At 43.2% G+C, this 17,980-nt stretch overlaps 1 protein-coding gene across 12 annotated transcripts in view; it reads right to left on the bottom strand.

The window, feature by feature from the left end:
* The window catches only part of Rbms3 (RNA binding motif single stranded interacting protein 3), a 1,220,120-nt gene that overhangs the window by 429,993 nt on the left and 772,147 nt on the right, over nucleotides 1–17,980 (bottom strand). For all 12 annotated transcript variants that reach the window (XM_051202110.1, XM_051202071.1, XM_051202118.1 and 9 more), the window contains one exon: nucleotides 10,917–10,975. In XM_051202110.1, coding sequence (XP_051058067.1) covers nucleotides 10,917–10,975 — 59 coding nt within the window. The remainder of the gene's footprint in view (nucleotides 1–10,916; nucleotides 10,976–17,980) is intronic.

A 17,980-nucleotide genomic window follows, 5' to 3' on the forward strand; every position in this document is an offset into this window, starting at 1 on the left:
CTTTCTCTTCTTCCCCAATACAGGTGAAAAGCACATGGATGTTTGTAATGATCCTGTGAACAGGGTCCACAAATGCTTTATCCACAATATTTTATAGATAAACAATCGGTCCAGCTGGCTAATAGCCACTTGTTAAATGATGACAAATGAGATATTCATGCTTCAGTGTCTGTTTACAATTTTACAGGTTTCTATTTTTGTCTGTTTTGCTGTGCACATTAATTTTCCTCATTCACACTGCAGAGTTCTTACATCTAAACTAAATGGCAGGAAAATAACAGGCTCAATAGCGATGAGACTAACAAATAAGTTAATGCAGGTAAGGCAAACATCAGACCAGGTGACTTTGGAGCCTGTCCTAAATGTTCTCTGCTTCACCATGGACAGACATAACAACAAAGCAAAACTCTTAAGGCTTTTTTCTTCTCTGTACCTTTGAACTTGGAAAACAACACTGCAGACTGATCAGGATCACAGAGGGCCAACAAAGAAATATTTCCATTCCGGGACCTATCCAGTTCAATCAGAATAAATTCCACCACCTGCCATTGCGAGGGAATGTGCTTTTCCTCACAGGTATCAAGCTGACGGGCTGCGGGATCACATAGCCAACCCCACAATATAGGAAAGAAACATCCTTCAAACATTTCTCTTTTAGCTATTAGCAAAGCCGAAGACGCATGTGGCTTCTACACCTAACACAAACTCAGAACCGCATTATGTTCCCTGTGTCACAGGTAACCTATGGCACAGTTACCACGAGCAGAACACCAAGACCGAACCCAAGGAGTGTTCACTCCGCCTATACACCGACCCCTTAACACACGGTGACTCCGAGCACTTGTCGATTTTGTTTTGTAGTAGGGACAGGTTCATCTGACAGTTGAGGAAAAAGAAATATGTTCAGAAATACTAAATAACTTATCCAAGAAAATTTAATATTATTACTTGCCTATTTCCTTGCTGTAGGTGTCAGCTGAGAAGTCTTGGAAGTGCATCATTTTATTTTTAAATTTCCACACATTGCTGGGGATGGGACCTGCCCCTTGTTTGTTTGTGCCATCAAAGCACTTTACCGTGGAACTATGATCCCTCTTTATGCTTGAAAGTATCCTCCTTTATATTTGGAACTTTTCTTACTTACATGGCACTGAATACTGAGATGCTTTATAACTGTATCTGATTGTTTGCTTTCTTCAGATGAGCGTGTCTTAGTGTATGTATGCAGCACTACATGTGTGCAGGATGCCACGGAGGTCACGTGAGGGTGTGGGATCACTTAGAAAGCTGGAGTTACTAGTCATGAGCCTCTGTGTGTGCGCTGGGAGCCAAACCTTGGTCATCAGCAAGAGCAGTGGGCACCACAGCGCAGAGGTATTGCTCCAGCCCCAATGCTGACATGTTTTGATAAATTTACAGACACATATGCACTGTATCTTTGCACAGTACACAATCAGATTTTGCTTATTATTTCAAGCATAGGTTCTTATCTAGACTCTCTCGTGTATTTATAAGATTATGGATGAATAAAGATGGATACTCAAACTGGAAAAAGGGATAACCTCAAAGTAATAAATTTTCTGAGTTATAAGTGACTACTTTTCAAGATTAGTTTGGTGAGATACATTTGTCAGTATGCCTTTGGCACCCTTGGCATAGGACTGTGGAGCTTATGTCCGACTACACTTGGGGTTTCCATTGATATGACATCAGATGATCCATGTGGCAAAGTAAGGCTCTAGGATTAAAGAAACCTCCTGGAATCGCCTGGTGGACTCAACACTCTGGGAATATGAAGTCTCACAACACACTGGAGATTACTATGAGCTAGATAAATGTCACAAACTCAGCACAAAGTTATGTATGTAGCCCTGCTTGTACCCACACCCATATACACAATAATTTTTAAAAATCAAAAATCATCTTATGATTATGAGTAAAGATAACATGACTCCTTGAGCATGGTGGGACACACATTTAATCCCAGCAGAAACAGGTGGATCTCGGTGATTTCAAGGACAACCTGGTCTACAAAGCAAGATCCAGAACAACAAAGACTGTTACACAGAGAAACCGTGTCTCCAAAGCAAACAGACAATGTAATTCTAATAACCTGCTTTTAAACTATAATATTCCACTATAATTATAAAAACTTGACTAATCTTTCCATGTACAAAAGCACTGGGAAGTGGGAAACAGTATTAAATTCTGTCACATACAAATTTATGCTTAACACGCTAATGTTGCTTGTTAATGTTTATGGCTATTATCTTATTACTTTTGCCTAATATGTATGTAGCAGTCGGTACAAACAATGGAGCAAGCATATGTCTCCCCAAAACATGAGAACCTACCTCACTTGTGTATTTCAGAACATTCTAGAGTTAACATTGAAATAATAATAATAATAATAATAATAATAATAATAATAATAAATGTGTAGTGCCCTGGTACTGGGAATTGAATATCCATAACTATGACTTTGGGCAGGAGAACGGCATTTGGTTATCTCGTTGAAGAATTATCATAGCACAATTGTCAACTTGGGAACTCCATACAGGTGAGTCCATCCCATGGCCTGCAGGCTGTGTGTCCCCAGAGTATCTATGAAAGTGACCCAGTACAAAATTATAAACCTACTTAAAGCACTGTCAGTTTCTCTGTTTTTTTTTTTTTCTTTCTTTCTTTTTTTTTTTTTTTTTTTTTTTTTTTTTTGGTACCTTGTTTGCATGTTTCTTGTGTATGGATTCTGTAGATGACAACATGGTCTTGAAATGTCAAAAGGTTGGCCATGTCTATGTAAACAAAACCCACAGAGCAATGCAGAGTAAATGTGATGGCCTGACCAGAGACACCGACGTCCCTACATGAACTAACCTTTTGGAAATAAAGATCAAAGCTGGCATCAATGCCCAGTGAAGACAACCTGTTACACGTGCACACTAGCTGTGATAAAATGTGAGATTAATGTCACAGTAGATGAGTTAGTCACAAGAGAAATTCTGAGGATGTGTCACACATCTGCTACCACACAGAGAAAGGTATTTATCTAAAGCAAAACTGTTTGGCCTTTCTCAATTTATTTACATATACTTTTTGCAATCTAATAACATTATTTGAAAATTGAATTAGTGTGCTTTTTCAGACCATTTTCTTTCATGAGCTTCTTGCTCAGTAGACTGTGAGCCCACCTGGTAGAGGTACCTGGTCCTCTCGAAATGCAATTCCTCAGACTCATACATTTCACAGAACATTTATTTCTGCTCATGCTGATTTCAGAAAATAAAAGGCACTTGAGAAAAACTCCCCACAGCACGCTGTCAGCCACCTCCCTGTGCTTGAGCTGTTTTGGTGGAGGGCCTCAGGGTAGCCGTGATACCTGCCTGAATTGAATCGCCCCACGTGCACGCACAGGAGCACCCCTGTTCTGTGCATATCAGTGTCACTGGGGCCGGTGCAGAGGCAGAGGCTACCTCCAATTCTCTTCTGACTGTGCCTAGCATGACAAACTAAGCCACACCCTCCCTTCAGGTTCATGGGACTTAGCACGAGACTCTGCAGCTCCCCCTTGTGCTATACAAACAAGCCCCGTTAACAACTATGACAGAAATGAAAAGGAAATTGGCTAATTCTAAACTCAACAAAAGTATGACTTCATTTCTAGTCACCTAAAAAGACTTTAAAGATAGATAAACCTTGGAAGGCAGGCAGATCTTTGTGCATTGTAGGCCATCAAGGGATGTATGATGAGAGCCTGTCTCAAAAATAAAATAAATATATAAACGTGGGGTAGTGAGATGGCTCCGGAGATAAAATATTTCCTACACAAGCATGGAAACCTGAGCCCAGATCCCTAACACTCCAAGGAACAGAATACAGGTGTAGCAGGAGACGTCTATAATTCCAGCACTGGGCAAGGCAGAGACAGAGAATCCCTAGTACTCGGTGGCCAGACAATCTAGTAAATGAAAGGTCCAAGTTCACTGAGAATCCCTGACTCAAAAACTAAGAGGGTGAAGTGACGGAAGGAAATGCCCAAATGCACAGGTCTTGCCTGTAATGGGGGCCACATTCCTTTAGGCGTGGCTTGAGGAAGACGGAAGTGGAAAGGGGAAAGTCTTGTTTGCATGGGTCTTTCTGGAGGGTCAGTCATAAGAATATGTACGAGGTAAGAATACACCACTTACATATATACCTGACAAAAATATATATAGTCATGTGCATAGGTGTGTACATAAACATGGCCATGAACTGCTTCATGGATCCAATAGCAAGACCACACCCTGATGGGAGATGTCACTCTGTAAATGTGTTTCTCATATTGGTTAATGAATGAATCACTGTTGGCCAATAGGAAGGCAGGATGGGCGGGACTAGGAGACAAGGAGGAGAGAGGAAGACGTAGGAAGGAGATTCAACATGTAGGACGGAGAGAGCAGAACTCCGGCCCTCTCTCCGGTAAGATAAGACCATGTGTAAATACTTAGATCAATAGAAATGGGTTAACATTTAAGACAGAGCTAGCCAATAAGAGATGCTAGTAACCGATCAACAGCTTTATATCTAATCCAGCGTCTCTGCCTGTTATTTGGGGCTGGTGTGGCGGTGGGGCCAGGCTGGTGGGAAAACTGCTCCTAACAACACCCCTCTCTCTAGAATAGTCCAGATGGCTCCCTGCTCTCACATGAAGTAGTACAGCGGGTAGGAGCACATCCTCTCCAGTTGTCTGATGTTACTCATAAGTGACACATGACATCTCTTGTGGATTATTTCACAACTTCTGCATACTACCCTCAACTGTGATTTCCTTTTATATGTTTATGTATATGGGTACTTAGCCTGCATGTACACATTTGCATCCCATGTATGCAGTGCCATAGGGGCCAAAATAGGATGTTGGATCCGCCTAGAACTGGAGTTAGAGTCGTGAGCTACCATGTAGGTGCTGGGGATCAAACTTGAGCTGGTACTGGTTAACTGCTGAGTCAGCGTAACTCCAGAGCCCTCAGCTTTGGATTCTTAAGGATCCAGTGAACTGTCAAAGGCAGCAAAAGCTTCCACAAATAGAGCTCAGTTGGCCTGTAGCCGGGAAGTGTTTTCCACTCTGAGTGTGGTTGGTACACTCTAACCACTGTTGTACACATGGCAGTGAGGCCTGGGGACTCTCATGGAAGGTGCGTTACTCATTCCCAAGGCTCGAAACACAATGTCTGCCAGAAACTAATGGGAGGGAATAAGGGAAAGGGAAACACAGGGCGGGGTGCAGACAATTCAAGCCATTAAAGACTCATAGCTCATGCTGAGTAGCGTCTTTCATTGAAAACTTTTAAATTAGCAAATATACTGGGCCCAGGAGAAAAACTCATGGGGAAGAACAAAATACTTTAGAACGTAAAAAGAATAAATGAAGGAAGAAAAAAAAAAAAAACAAACAAACACAAGCCAGACACAGAACAAATCTTCAGATGTGAACAATGTCCCTTCGTCCGCATGTCTGATTGTCTGAATGAAGTGTGGTCTGTTCGTGATTACTCCCCATCTGGAGCCATGGCTTGCTTTGTTCAGCAACTTCCAGTCACTTGGGGCCCAGGCTGACTGTTTTGTTTTATTTTTATGTATTGCATGGAGTGGAAACTCTTTGAGACACCACACAGGGGGAAAAAAAAAAAGAAGCCTAAAATCGGGAGACGCTTACAGAGTTCTGGATGGTCCTTCTAGAAGAACAGTATATGTTCGTCCCTGCCTGACTATTACCAGGGAGCAGGTGGGATGCTAAAGAAAATAAGCACCTAAGAGAAAAAATCCTCTTCTAGAGGTTAAGGAAGAGTCAAGCCTGTGGGCTGATACACGGAGGCCAACTGAGGCCTCTCTCTGTGTGCATTGTGGAGAAGAATAAGAAACGCACGTTTCCAGCCTTTCAAACCATGAGGACATTCAGCCTGTGTGACCATTTGGGGAAAACCGGCTACATCTTCTAAAAAACAGAAATGAGTAAGTCCTTGTCTCCTGAGAGGTCTGTTAGGATTGCCTAGCCTCCAGCTAGAGAGGAGGTTGTAAATAACTGACAAGCAAGTGTCTCAGTGAAGACTAAATCCAATCTGTGTCCTCTAATGACAGCCTCCATGATCTTAATAGCTTAAAAACGAAACCCAGACACCTCCCACACTTCCATCTCCTGCCTTAAGGAAGAGGCTGTGGAGAACTCCACTTCTGCTTATTGTTCAAGGCAACAAACGGTAACAGCAACGAACGGTAACAATTTCAAATTCAATTACACCTGAAATCATCCGACAAAACACATAACGTATAGCCACACGTTTCTGAGGTGTCACCTAACAACCGAAATTCAAACTAGCTCTGGGCTCGGGAGATGGCTCAATGGTTTCGAATATGGATTCTAGTCTCACCACCCACATGCAAACACACAAACCACTGTAACTCCAGTCCCAGAGGACCCGATGCCCTCTTCTGGTATCAGTGGGTACTGCATACACAGACATGGGGCCCAAACACACACCCATACACATATATAAAACGAAATGGAATCAAAAATTGAAATCAACTGAGTTGTTCTGGGAGCTGTATTTACTCTCTCTTGAAAAATGCCAGAAAATAAATGTAAAGAAATGTTAAAAAAGCAGTATCAGCTGTGCTCCTACACTACCGCAATTATATGTGTTTTCCTTCATAATGCTAGCCTTGGACTTGGTGGGTAAAAAACTCGCCATCCAAATGTCAGAACCTGAGTGCAGATCCTCAGAGCTCGGAAGCTGGAGTGGTGACCCGTCACTAGTTCTAGCACTAGGAAAGAGGAGACAGTGTTTCCTCGGAGAAAACTAACCAGATAGACAAGCTGTGTATTCGATGGAGAGACCTCACCTTAGTGAATAAAGTGGAGTACAATTAAGGACAATCTCTGGCATCAAATTTGGGCCTCTTTAAACATGCACACACATGTGGACATGTGTGTGCATATACATGTATCCACATACATGCAAACATGCATATACACACAATGTACAAATACACAAGCAGCAAACAAAAACTATTGCCAGTCTCCTGGGCAGGGAAGATGGTCAGTAGGTACATTGACTCCCATACAAATAAGAGGAGCTGAGTTCAAGTTCCCAGAACCTATGTAAAAGTTATCAGACCTGTAGTCCCAGCTCAGGAGAGGCAGAGACTGGAGAGTCCCTGCGGCTTGCTGGCCAGCAGTCTATCTAAACCAGTGAGCTAGAGGTTTGGCGAGAGTCCTGAATGAAAAATAAGATGGAGAACAATCAAGAAATGTACCCCTGTGCACATGGACACACATACATGTACAGCATTCACACAAATAAATAAGATAAAAGGTGTTAGACTTCTATGTGACATCATATAAAGTATGTGGAGTGTCTCTGTATGTAAATCTGCCACCACAGCATCCTATGCACGAGTCCTTCCTGTCATCACAGGCAGGATTCAGTGAGGTGGAGGGATTGAGCCTAAGCCACAGAGCTGGTCGGCTGAGAGACAATTATATCCTAGCAGAAAGACTCCACGGAAGTCATAACCACAGCCTCTCAGTGTTGACACCTCCTCATATAAATTACATACATAATTTTACATTCTTCTTATATCGACTCGCCTTCATATCATAAGCATTCCCCATGGTTTGACATTGCAGCCCTCATGATTTTCCATTATAGCAGTTTACGTACCTCAGAAGTTTTCGTATTTTCTGTATTTTTATTAACATAGAGGAACAAAGGTCAGACTTGCGAGGATGGTTTTGAATAGAGCGTTTGAGAAAATGCTTCGAGTGTCACAATAGCGAAGTTACCCCCTTCACTGCTCTTTGCACGAGGACTCTGGTAGAAGGCGTGGCTAACTGAAGACAGTACTGTGAGGGCGGGATGGACGCATTTACATTACCGGGCAGCAGATGGCCTGCTTGCTACTGCTGCTACTTAAGTGCTTCTAAACCATCTCTGGAAATGACTGTCTCTCTTCCTGTTCCTCATGACTGCCGAACCTGTCCTGTGGCTACTATTCCTCTTTATAACCCTCTCAAGTGTGCAGTTTCGAGATGTGTTCTTAGTTATGTTTAGGGATATGTGGGTCTGTGCCTCTGGGTGTGTGCATATGTGTGCAAGTGTTCACGGAGGGCAGAGGAGGGCATCAGAACCCCCCGCAGCTGGAGTCACAGCCTATTGTGCACAGCTAAACAATTTGGTGCTGAGGGAGAAGAGAAAAGCCCAGGTCTGCTGGGCAGGAGCATCAGGTGCGCTTAACCGGTGAGGCCTCAAGTTTTAGTTGTTATTTCTCCCTCACCCCTCCTACCACAGGACCTGTGAGGAGGGTCTCCCTCCCACCTATATTTAGCCTCTCCCATTACATAAGAGCCCCCTCTCTCTACCAGGGGTTATAGACCTCTGGTATTCATCTCATTATTTCTCCAGAGAACTGTCTACATGAGGTTTTGTGCAATCATCTTTTTGTACACGCTGAAGATGTGTTGTTCTGATTGGTTTTAAGAAAGAGGTGAATGGCCAACAGCGAGGCAGGATTTTCAGGCACACCGGACACTGGGAAGGAGAAGGGAGGGGATGCCAGGACCCAGGGCAAGCAGCATGGGCATTTTAAAGTAAAGGTAACCGAGCCATTTGAGAGCACAGAGATTCAAAGAAATCGGTTGGCTTAAGTCAGAAGAGCTAGTCAGGAACAAGTGTAAGCTATCAGGCTAAGCTTAATAATTAACAAGAAATATTCTTGTGCTTATTTGGGAGCTGGCTGGCGGGACAGGGAAAGACTTGCTACAGTTAGGTCTTTTTCTGGATTTTTCCTTGTTTTCCTTTTGGGGCACTCTGGTAATCCCCCACATTCCTATTAGTGCTTGGCCAATCAAGCCCATGTGCCTTGACCAGCTCTTGTCTCCTCCAGACTCCTCCATCGCTTTCTTTGGCCATTGTTAGCAATTTTCAATAATTGTTCTCCCTAATCATGTCTACTGATAAGCACCTTTGAAAACTCTCACAGTAACCCCATGGGTGATAATAAGAACAGAAACCCTCATCAACAGTAATTCGGAACCAAGGTGGTGACTTCCACATTTCCTCCACCTGAATTATAGATTGATAACATATTGATATATAGATGATAGATATAGAGAGATAATGCCTACTCCTTAATAAGTAATTCAGTTCCACTCATTTTTCTAAAACATATTTTCTGAAATACATACAGAATCACGATAATTGTCCCAAATAACTAACAATAATAATAAGAGGCCTACGATGCTTCCAGGATACAATATTACTTTGTTTTAATTTTTAAATTATCTTTTATTTTATGTGTTTGAGTATTTTACCTGCATATATGTATGTGCATTATGTATGTATGCGTGTGTATGTATGTATATATGTGCACTGCATATGGCCAATGCCCATGCAGGCCAGACTCTGGCACTGGAGTTACAGTTGTAAGACACTGTTGATGCTGGGAATTGAATTCAGGTCCTGTACAAAAGTAACAAGTGCTCCTAATTACTAAGATCCAACAGATACAATTAAGTCTCCTAAACTCTGTGCCCCTGTGCCAGGGTCCATACAATTTTTAAGTCTGAAAATCTTCTCCTGAACATCTGGCCTTCCGGGCCATTCCTTTCCTGCTTGCTTTTATAATATCCATTCTCAATGAAGGGATGTTCTCCCCCATAGTATTGTGCAGCTACTTCTGGTCCTGGGCTCTACTTCCCACTCTCCCAGGGCAGTCAGCGATGGTCCTCCCAAAGTCATCAGGATTCACATGTATTGTGGGGGGGGGCCATGTTCACGCGTGTGCATGCATTTGGACTCCAGAGGTGTGTGTCTTGGCTGTCTTCCTGTGTTTACGGAGGCAGCATCTATAGCTGACTCCATAGCTCACAGGTCCAGCTAGTTTAAGGCATGGTGTTTCTTCATGCTTACTGGGATGATTGATCCCCTGACTCTGCCTTCCAGGTGCTCTGAATACAGGTAAGCTTCCATGCTTGCTCATTTTAGGATTAGTTTGTTTTCAACTATGCATGGACAGAACTTAAGAGGCTGGTGTTGTCCTGGATGTACTTATGAACTGATCACCGACGAGTATCACTTTCTTTGAAGAGCTATTGAAACGAATCACCCAGGGTACATTTAAGAGTACGTGAATGCCCTTGGCTTACACGCCGTGCTTGATTCCAGTATCATAATGAATACTGGATGAAGGGCGAGATATAATATATGTGACAAGAAGCATTCTAAGTTCCCAGTCAGAACCAACTGATGTAGCAGTGGCTGTACAGATGACACAAATAATTTAATGTAACCTTTAAACATTGTGTGGGAATTCAGACATGAAGAAACACAGGCCACTGCCACTGTCCAATGATTTCTGAAATATGTCCATCAGGGAGAAGGGAGAAAAGCCCTGACTTAATAATATCCCGAAATGTCGTGAATATTTATAACCAAAGCATAGATACAATTGGTCCATCATTAAATTCATTTCCAGTCAACAAATCTCTGCAAGAGCTCTGAAGAACAGATACATTAAAGCCTGATTTGCCCGGGACAATTTTCTCCAGCACACCTCATCTTTACATAGGAAATCAATTTGTATCATTGATAGTATCATCCAAATCAGACCAACTCCAAGTTGTTAGAAGTTAAATCAGGTTTCTGTTGAAGCAATTTGATACTTGTTCTGATTTGCGATTTTCATTTTGTTTGTTAATGAAAAAAATTAATGAGCAGCATTACCAGAAATACAACCCATCAAAGCACCCACAACATCACACGGGCTTGCCATCAGCTGCAAGGCTGCACTCACTGTGCACCTGGACCTCTGCACTGGAGGCACCGTCGACCAAAGGGCACAGACCAGGGGAGCTCACAGTAGAATGAGTTCACACCTACCTTTGCATTGATTCGTATTCTTGTCAAGAATTGCCTTCGTGGATACAATTTTTCCATACCTGAGAGATGAGGGATGAGGGGGGAGGGGAGGAGAGGGGAGGAGGGAGGGCAGGAGGCAGGTAGGAGGGAGGGAGAGAGGGAGAGAGAGAACAAAGCTCTATGTTATTAAAATCCACTGAAGAAGCTTACATGACCTTCATGAACTTTGGGGGGCACACACTATTGAGCAGAGGTGTATCTGGAAGGGGTAATCCCCTTCTCACACCAGGGTGATCTTATACCAGCTCTTCTTGGTAACATGGGACTCCTTCTGTAGGTAAGCTCTTGGCTGTGCCCTCAGGAAAATGCCCATCAGGCTAGCACAGGTATTTGAAAGAGGGAAGCAAAGTGCAGGGTCGCCTATGGACCTCCAGAATAAAGCGAGGACTTACCTAGCAGGCAGGGGTTTGTGCCCCAACCCCACTCAGACCTCTACTTCCATCCTGAGCACCCCTCCCAGCCACCACATCTTCTGTAAAGCAAAGAAGTTACTGGCTGGAAGTGTAGTTCCATTGGAAGAGTATTTGCGTGAACAGTGTCCTGGATGCCACCTCCAGAAACCCATCAACCAGATATGTTGGTGCACTTCTGGGATCCCAGCAGTTGAGAGGTGGAGGCAGGAGGATTAAGAGTTTGTGGCCATTCTTAGCCACACAGAGACAGGGAGTTCAAGGTCAGCCTGGCATATGTGAGTCTGTTTCCAAATAATATTTAATAATAAAAAGATTCCAGTTAAACTGGAACTTATGTTTTGGGAAGGCCCAGGAAAATGAAGTATACTCTAGTTACGTGAACAACCTAGGCTTCAATCTGCCATGGTTCAAATCTCAGTTCCACCTGTCCACCTGAGCCCTTTTCACCATTTCAGATTGCATGATGCTGCTGATAACCATAAATAAATAATGACTCGCGGGCTGCAGACACAGCTCAGTGGTTAAAGGCTGGCTGCTCTTACAGAAGATTCCTATTCAATTCCAGCATCCATGTGATGGCTTACAAACCACCTGTAATACCAGTCCCAGATGATCCTCTACCCTGACCTCAGCCAGCACAGAGGGCATTTGTGGTGCTCAGACATGCATGCAAGCAACCACTTGTATACACTCAGAAAAATAAAATAAATACTTTCAATAAACAAACAACAAATTGGATTCTGGCTAGCAGTGGATGGTTACAGAGAGGAACACGATCTTCCTTACAGGCTTGCTCTACGAGTTGATGGGGTCTTCAGGGTTGCTCTGAGGGTTGTTGGCTTCTGCAGAGTTGTTCTGGGGGCTGATGGGGCCTGCCTGGGGGCCGAGGACAGTGTCAGGAGCAGAGCACCTGCCTCTACATTAGCGACTCTTCACAGTGTTCCCTCCAATCACCTTCTGTAGAGAACTAGTCCTGAGAATGCTCAAAATCTTCCAACAGGAAATGTAGCCAATAGCCAGGTGGTGGGGAGGCAGAGATGGGTGGATCTCTGTGAGTTCAAGGCCAGTCTGGTCTATAGGAGCTATTTCCACGACAGCTAGGTCTAGACAGAGAAACACTGTCTCCAAAGACCAAGAGAGAAAAGAAAGAAAGGAAAGGAAAGGAAAGGAAAGGAAAGGAAAGGAAAGGAAAGGAAAGGAAAGGAAAGGAAAGGAAAGGAAAGGAAAGAGGCCAATAGAGCTGTGTGGGTGTGGCTCTGTGCAGTCCTTGCCTGGCAGGCACAAAGCCCTGGATTTGATCCCCAGAACTGCACAAGCTAGATGTATATGGTCAAGGGAATCATAAGTTCAAGGCATCCTTAGCCAAGCAGGGAATTGGAGTTCTCTGTCCTGTGCTTCTACCATCGCTTTACACACAGAGCCAAACATACTCTTGCCCGGGTTTCCCAAACGCCACAATGTCATGCAACACTCTGCCCACGCTTTCTATCCGTGTTCTATTTCATTCTCGAGTTTTCTATCTGGTGAAAACGTTGAGGGCCACAAAGGTCCTTACACTCACACATACATAGCACCAGGAATGTAAAACAAAGCAGAGAGGTCTTTTTGAGGGAAAAGATGAATAACCTGTCTCCCCTCCCCACCCAGAAGGCTGGGATTGGAGGTGGCTAATAGTCTAGATTTGGGGTTCTCAACTTTCCTAGTGCTGAGACACTTTAATACAGCTCCTCATGATGGGGTGATCCCAACCACAGCATTATCTTTGCTGCTACTTTATAAATGTAATTTTGCTCCTGTTATGAATAGTAATGTTAAAAATAATCTGTGTTTTCCAATGGTCTTAGGCAACCCCAGTGGAAGGGTCATTTGACTGCCTTCCACAGGATGAGAATCACTCATCGAGGTGATCATTGAGCTCTCTGTAAGGTCAGGTCATAGCGCCCACAAGCAGGACTGGAGATACTTAACTATCTAGGTGACCTTTGCATTATCTGTTTGGCTAGGGGATTCCCCAAGTTCCTACAACCATGACCAGAGATAGCCAAGAGTCCAGATGACCTCTACAGCATCTGTGTGACCGAAACCACATCAGATCCTCCCCCCTGGGCCCTTAACATAACATATGTGGTCTGTCTTTAGAACCCATCTTCCTGGAGAATGACATGAACTCTGAGAAGAGTTGTGATTATACCTCATTGTGCACACGGGATTGTGCTACACCAGGAAACCTTTATCCAATTGTACTGTACTTAAACATGGCTACAATAAACGTCTCCATCTGATGGGAGATGCCATTATGTATATATGTTTCTCATACTGGTTAATAATAAAGCTCTGTTGGCCAATAGGAAAGGAGGATAGGAGGGACTAGGAGACAAGGAGGAAAGAGGAAGTAGGAAGGAGGAGCCAAGATGGACAGTCGGGAAAAAGCAGTATGCCGGCCGGCTCCCCAGGAAGAGAAATACATAGATCAGCAGAAATGGGTTAATAATTAAGGCAGAGCTAGCCGATAAGAAACAAGTAACCGGGCCAACAGAATTATATCTAATACAGAGTCTCTGTGTGTTATTTGGGGCTGGCATGGCGGTGGGACAAGACCAGGCGGCTGGCAGGAAAAACCATACTAGTTACATCCGTCCAGTGTCAAACTTTAGAATTTTAAACCAACACTGACTACCGAGCCATGATGAACTTAATTCTTGTCTCATTAGGATGGTTACTCTGCCAGCCCCAGGGTTTGCAGAGACCCCCCCCACAAAGAATGACCAGTAAAATCTTATGCTCAAATACTGTTTTCAGAGGAGAGAGTGTCATATGTCATATCAGTTTCCAGACAGAGGTTCAAGAGGTACAGGATGTTCAGGCAAATGGGTGCTTGAAAAAAAAAAAAAAAAAAAACGTTATGATGAGAAAAAGAGGAGGCGCAGAAGAGGAATAAAAGGAGAGGAAAAAATAATTTTGCTGAAAAGTACTAATAACACAGTGTGCAAGAGAGTAGGATAGAGAGACGGGGGAAAACAGCTCAAAACATTTAAAACTAACATACAGCAGGCACAGAATCACTAAAACAAAAATTCTTCTAAAGTTGATTGGTTTCTACTTTATTTATTTATTTGTTTGTTTGTTTATTTATTTTTATTTTATTTTATTTTTTGGAGACAGGGTTTCTCTGTGTAGCTTTGGAGTCTGTCTTGGCACTCGCTCTGTAGACCAGGCTGCCCTCGACCTCACAGAGATCTGCCTGCCTCTGCCTCCCGAGTGCTGGGATTAAAGGCGTGTGCCACCACTGCCAGGCTTGGTTTCTTTTTAAAGAATTTTTAAAATACCACCTGCATTCTCTACTCCTTTATTAATGTTGCATCTTTACTTATTTTTATTGTATGAATGTTTTGCGTGCATGTGTGCCGCTCTCTCTCCCTGGGCTTGCATGGCCCCTGTGGAGGTCAGCAGAGAGTGTCAGAAACCCTGGAAGAGACTCACAAGCAGCTGTGAGCCATCATGTGGGTGCAGGAACCAAACCCGGGTCCTCTGCAAGAGCAGCCAGTGCTCTTAACCTCTCCAGCCCTCTTTAATAGGTTTCTAAAGGTAGTCCTGCAATACTCTTTACAGAAGCACCATCAAAATTAAAATTGTGAAGACACAATTCGAAACTGGTGCATCTCACATGGATAACATCTAACTATTACTATGCCCCATGCTGTCCCACTACGTTGGCATACTCAGATGGCTCTGTCTCTGTCAACGCTATATATGAAAAACAAAGCCACACTATTGCTTTACAGTAAGAAAAAGACAGCACATGCATTTATGCACAAAGCAATTGTGATTATTTTGTGAAGCAAATAACAGGGAATAACTTTATTTCCCAGAAATTATGATATAAGCTTCTCTATGTCTCTCTGTGCTTCACTTTCTCTATTTCTCTCTCTCTCCCTCTCTCCCTCTTTAATTTTCATGCTCTCTCTAAAAAAATGCAAACCTTACTTGTTCTTGACCACACATTCTAATACACCACCCCAGGATGAGCTTTCTAGTGCAACAAAAGCCAGAAACAGCAGAGCTGAAGCCCTTCCCAGCAACACTGGAGTGAGTACTCGTGCACACATACATGCACACACACACACACACACACACACACACACACACACACACACACACACGAGCTTCAGGAATTTCTTTCCTGGACTCAGACACAAGGTACTGTTTTAACAGGTTAAGAAGTTTGCTTTCAAACAACAGAGCTGTTATTTAATGGCTGCTGGCCACAGTTCACATCTGAATGCTCACACTGAGAAACAGGTAAGTTCTGCATGGCTGGTGTAGTTTTCTCCATGATCCACAGTGTCAACAATGTTTATAAGTAACAAAGTTAAGGCTAGTTTTCATTTCTTCTTTTTTGTCTGCATTGAGAACAGAGCACAAGCACTGTAACACCTGTAAGCTATAACATTAGTCTCATGCCATTTCTTTAAAGCCCACCCCCACCAAAAAAATAAAACCATATATCTCTATATATTTTTACATGCTTTGAGCTCAGGCTAATTCTAAACATATGTTATGTTACCCCCCCCCCCTTCTTAAGGTTGGATCAAGACTTAAGTCTTTGTAAAGATTTTCTTCAGCTCCGCCACCCATGAGTGGAAGACAAAATCTGACCTTAGAAATGTGACTGTGACGCTAAATAATGCCTAGAAATGGACAGCTGAGCGGGTCCCATGAGCCTGCTGGCTCCAGGAGCTTTCAGACAAATCCAATTCCCTTTCCATCCCTTCATTTCCTACAGCAAGGGGAGATAAAATACTGTCCACAGCCGACTGCTGCAGGGAGTTGAAATTCTTGGTGGAAATAAATAAATGGAGTAAGAGAGGCTTATATTATAACCCTCTCTGTGGGGGGCCTTCCCCAGACTGGATGGATGGTCACCTAATAGCCCTGGCTGGACACTGTCTGAAACCAATATGCCCCCCCTCCACATTGTATGTTCACCATCTACACCATATGGCCATAAAGTCCCCAGTTCAGGCATGTTTCGGACACCATTTTCCTTGTGTTCTGGGTCCTCCCTAAAAGAGCGGCAGGCAGGGCCCACAGAGAACCTATACCTCTGGGCTCTTTGAGCCTTTGTACTCATATGCACGTAACCACAGAGAGACAGACAGACAGACAGACAGACACACACACACACACACACACACACACACACACACACGCATAATTTGAAATAAAACCCAAGTTGGCTATTGTCTTCTTAAACTCCTTCCATACTAGCTTCAGGGTATAAGATATACATTTAATTTGTAAATGGACTGGCCAGTTCTCCTCTGGCATTTATCTTTGTCTTACATTGCATCTACATAAAGCTATATTTGTTGACACACTTCTCCACTGACATACACAAGCCTAATTTAAACTAAAGGCTTCTTTTATTTGCCAAAGTTGAAGCGAAAATAACTACTATTATGGGTTTGCTCTTCATACATTATTAAGACATCAAATTGGTAGGATATTTCTACAGAGAATTTATTTTTGAATCCTTCACCACATCGCCCACTGTGTATATTAATTCAAAAAAAAAAAATACAGGCAGAGACTAAAGATAGAGTCTCCGCAGTCAATTAACTATCAGCTAACTCATTTCTCACATGCCTTCTGTATGGATACCAGACTCAAAGAAGGTATCACATTCATTTAATGGATGAAACACTATCCATTTAGCCAATGTGATTCTTTCCCTGCTTCTTGGGTGGCTTATCCATTTTCTCTTTGGCATTTAGGGGCACTAATGGAATGTGTTTGTAGGTGGAGAGACCCACGTGGAATGTGGTAGAGACCAGCCCATGATGGACTTGCCCCAGCCACATTTCATACATGCATCCACACAAGCTTTTATTTGGGGAGCTGGAGACTTGGCTGAGTGGTTTGAAGGACTTGCTGCTCTTGCGGAGGACCTGTGTTTGGTTCCCAGAAGCCACAAGGCATCTCACAATGGCCTGAAACTCCAGGTCCAAGGCTTCTGGTGCCTTCTTCTGGCCTCCTTAGGCTCCTACATGCATATGATATAAATGCCTAACACAGACATACATACAGACGCTTAAAATAAATAAAAAATGTTAAAGCTATTTAAAAACGCATATTTCAAAACAATTGACTAGTTTGAGCCACAAATAAATGGCCAAGGACAGACATAATCGTGACGGAATAAAGAATTCCCTCTAAAGGAACCTATCTGTATTTTCATCCCAAGACATCAGAGAGCCGTGGTGGAAGACAGTGCCTTTCAAATATTATTACGGTAAAAAAAGAAGCCATGTGGGCAGGTAGAGGAAGGACAGGAGATGGCATTAGGAACCACACAGCTAACTACAAACCAAGAGACGCCACTTAGAAACAGCACTGTACACAGATGCAGAACTGGGAAGAAATACATTTTTGTCCATCCATCTAGTATAGAATTTCACTATGGCAACAATAATACACCAATACAGTAAATATTGCAAATATTGCTTCCCTTGTGATGCACAGTAAATAGGGGCTGTCGGCTTTGGGGAAGGGAAGGGGGCTGAGGGGACTCTGTGAACAGTGCTCTTCCTTTAAATAAGAACAGAAATCTAC

The sequence above is a fragment of the Phodopus roborovskii genome, unplaced genomic scaffold (genome assembly GCF_943737965.1).
Source record: "Phodopus roborovskii unplaced genomic scaffold, PHOROB, whole genome shotgun sequence".
Classification (NCBI taxonomy): domain Eukaryota; kingdom Metazoa; phylum Chordata; class Mammalia; order Rodentia; family Cricetidae; genus Phodopus; species Phodopus roborovskii.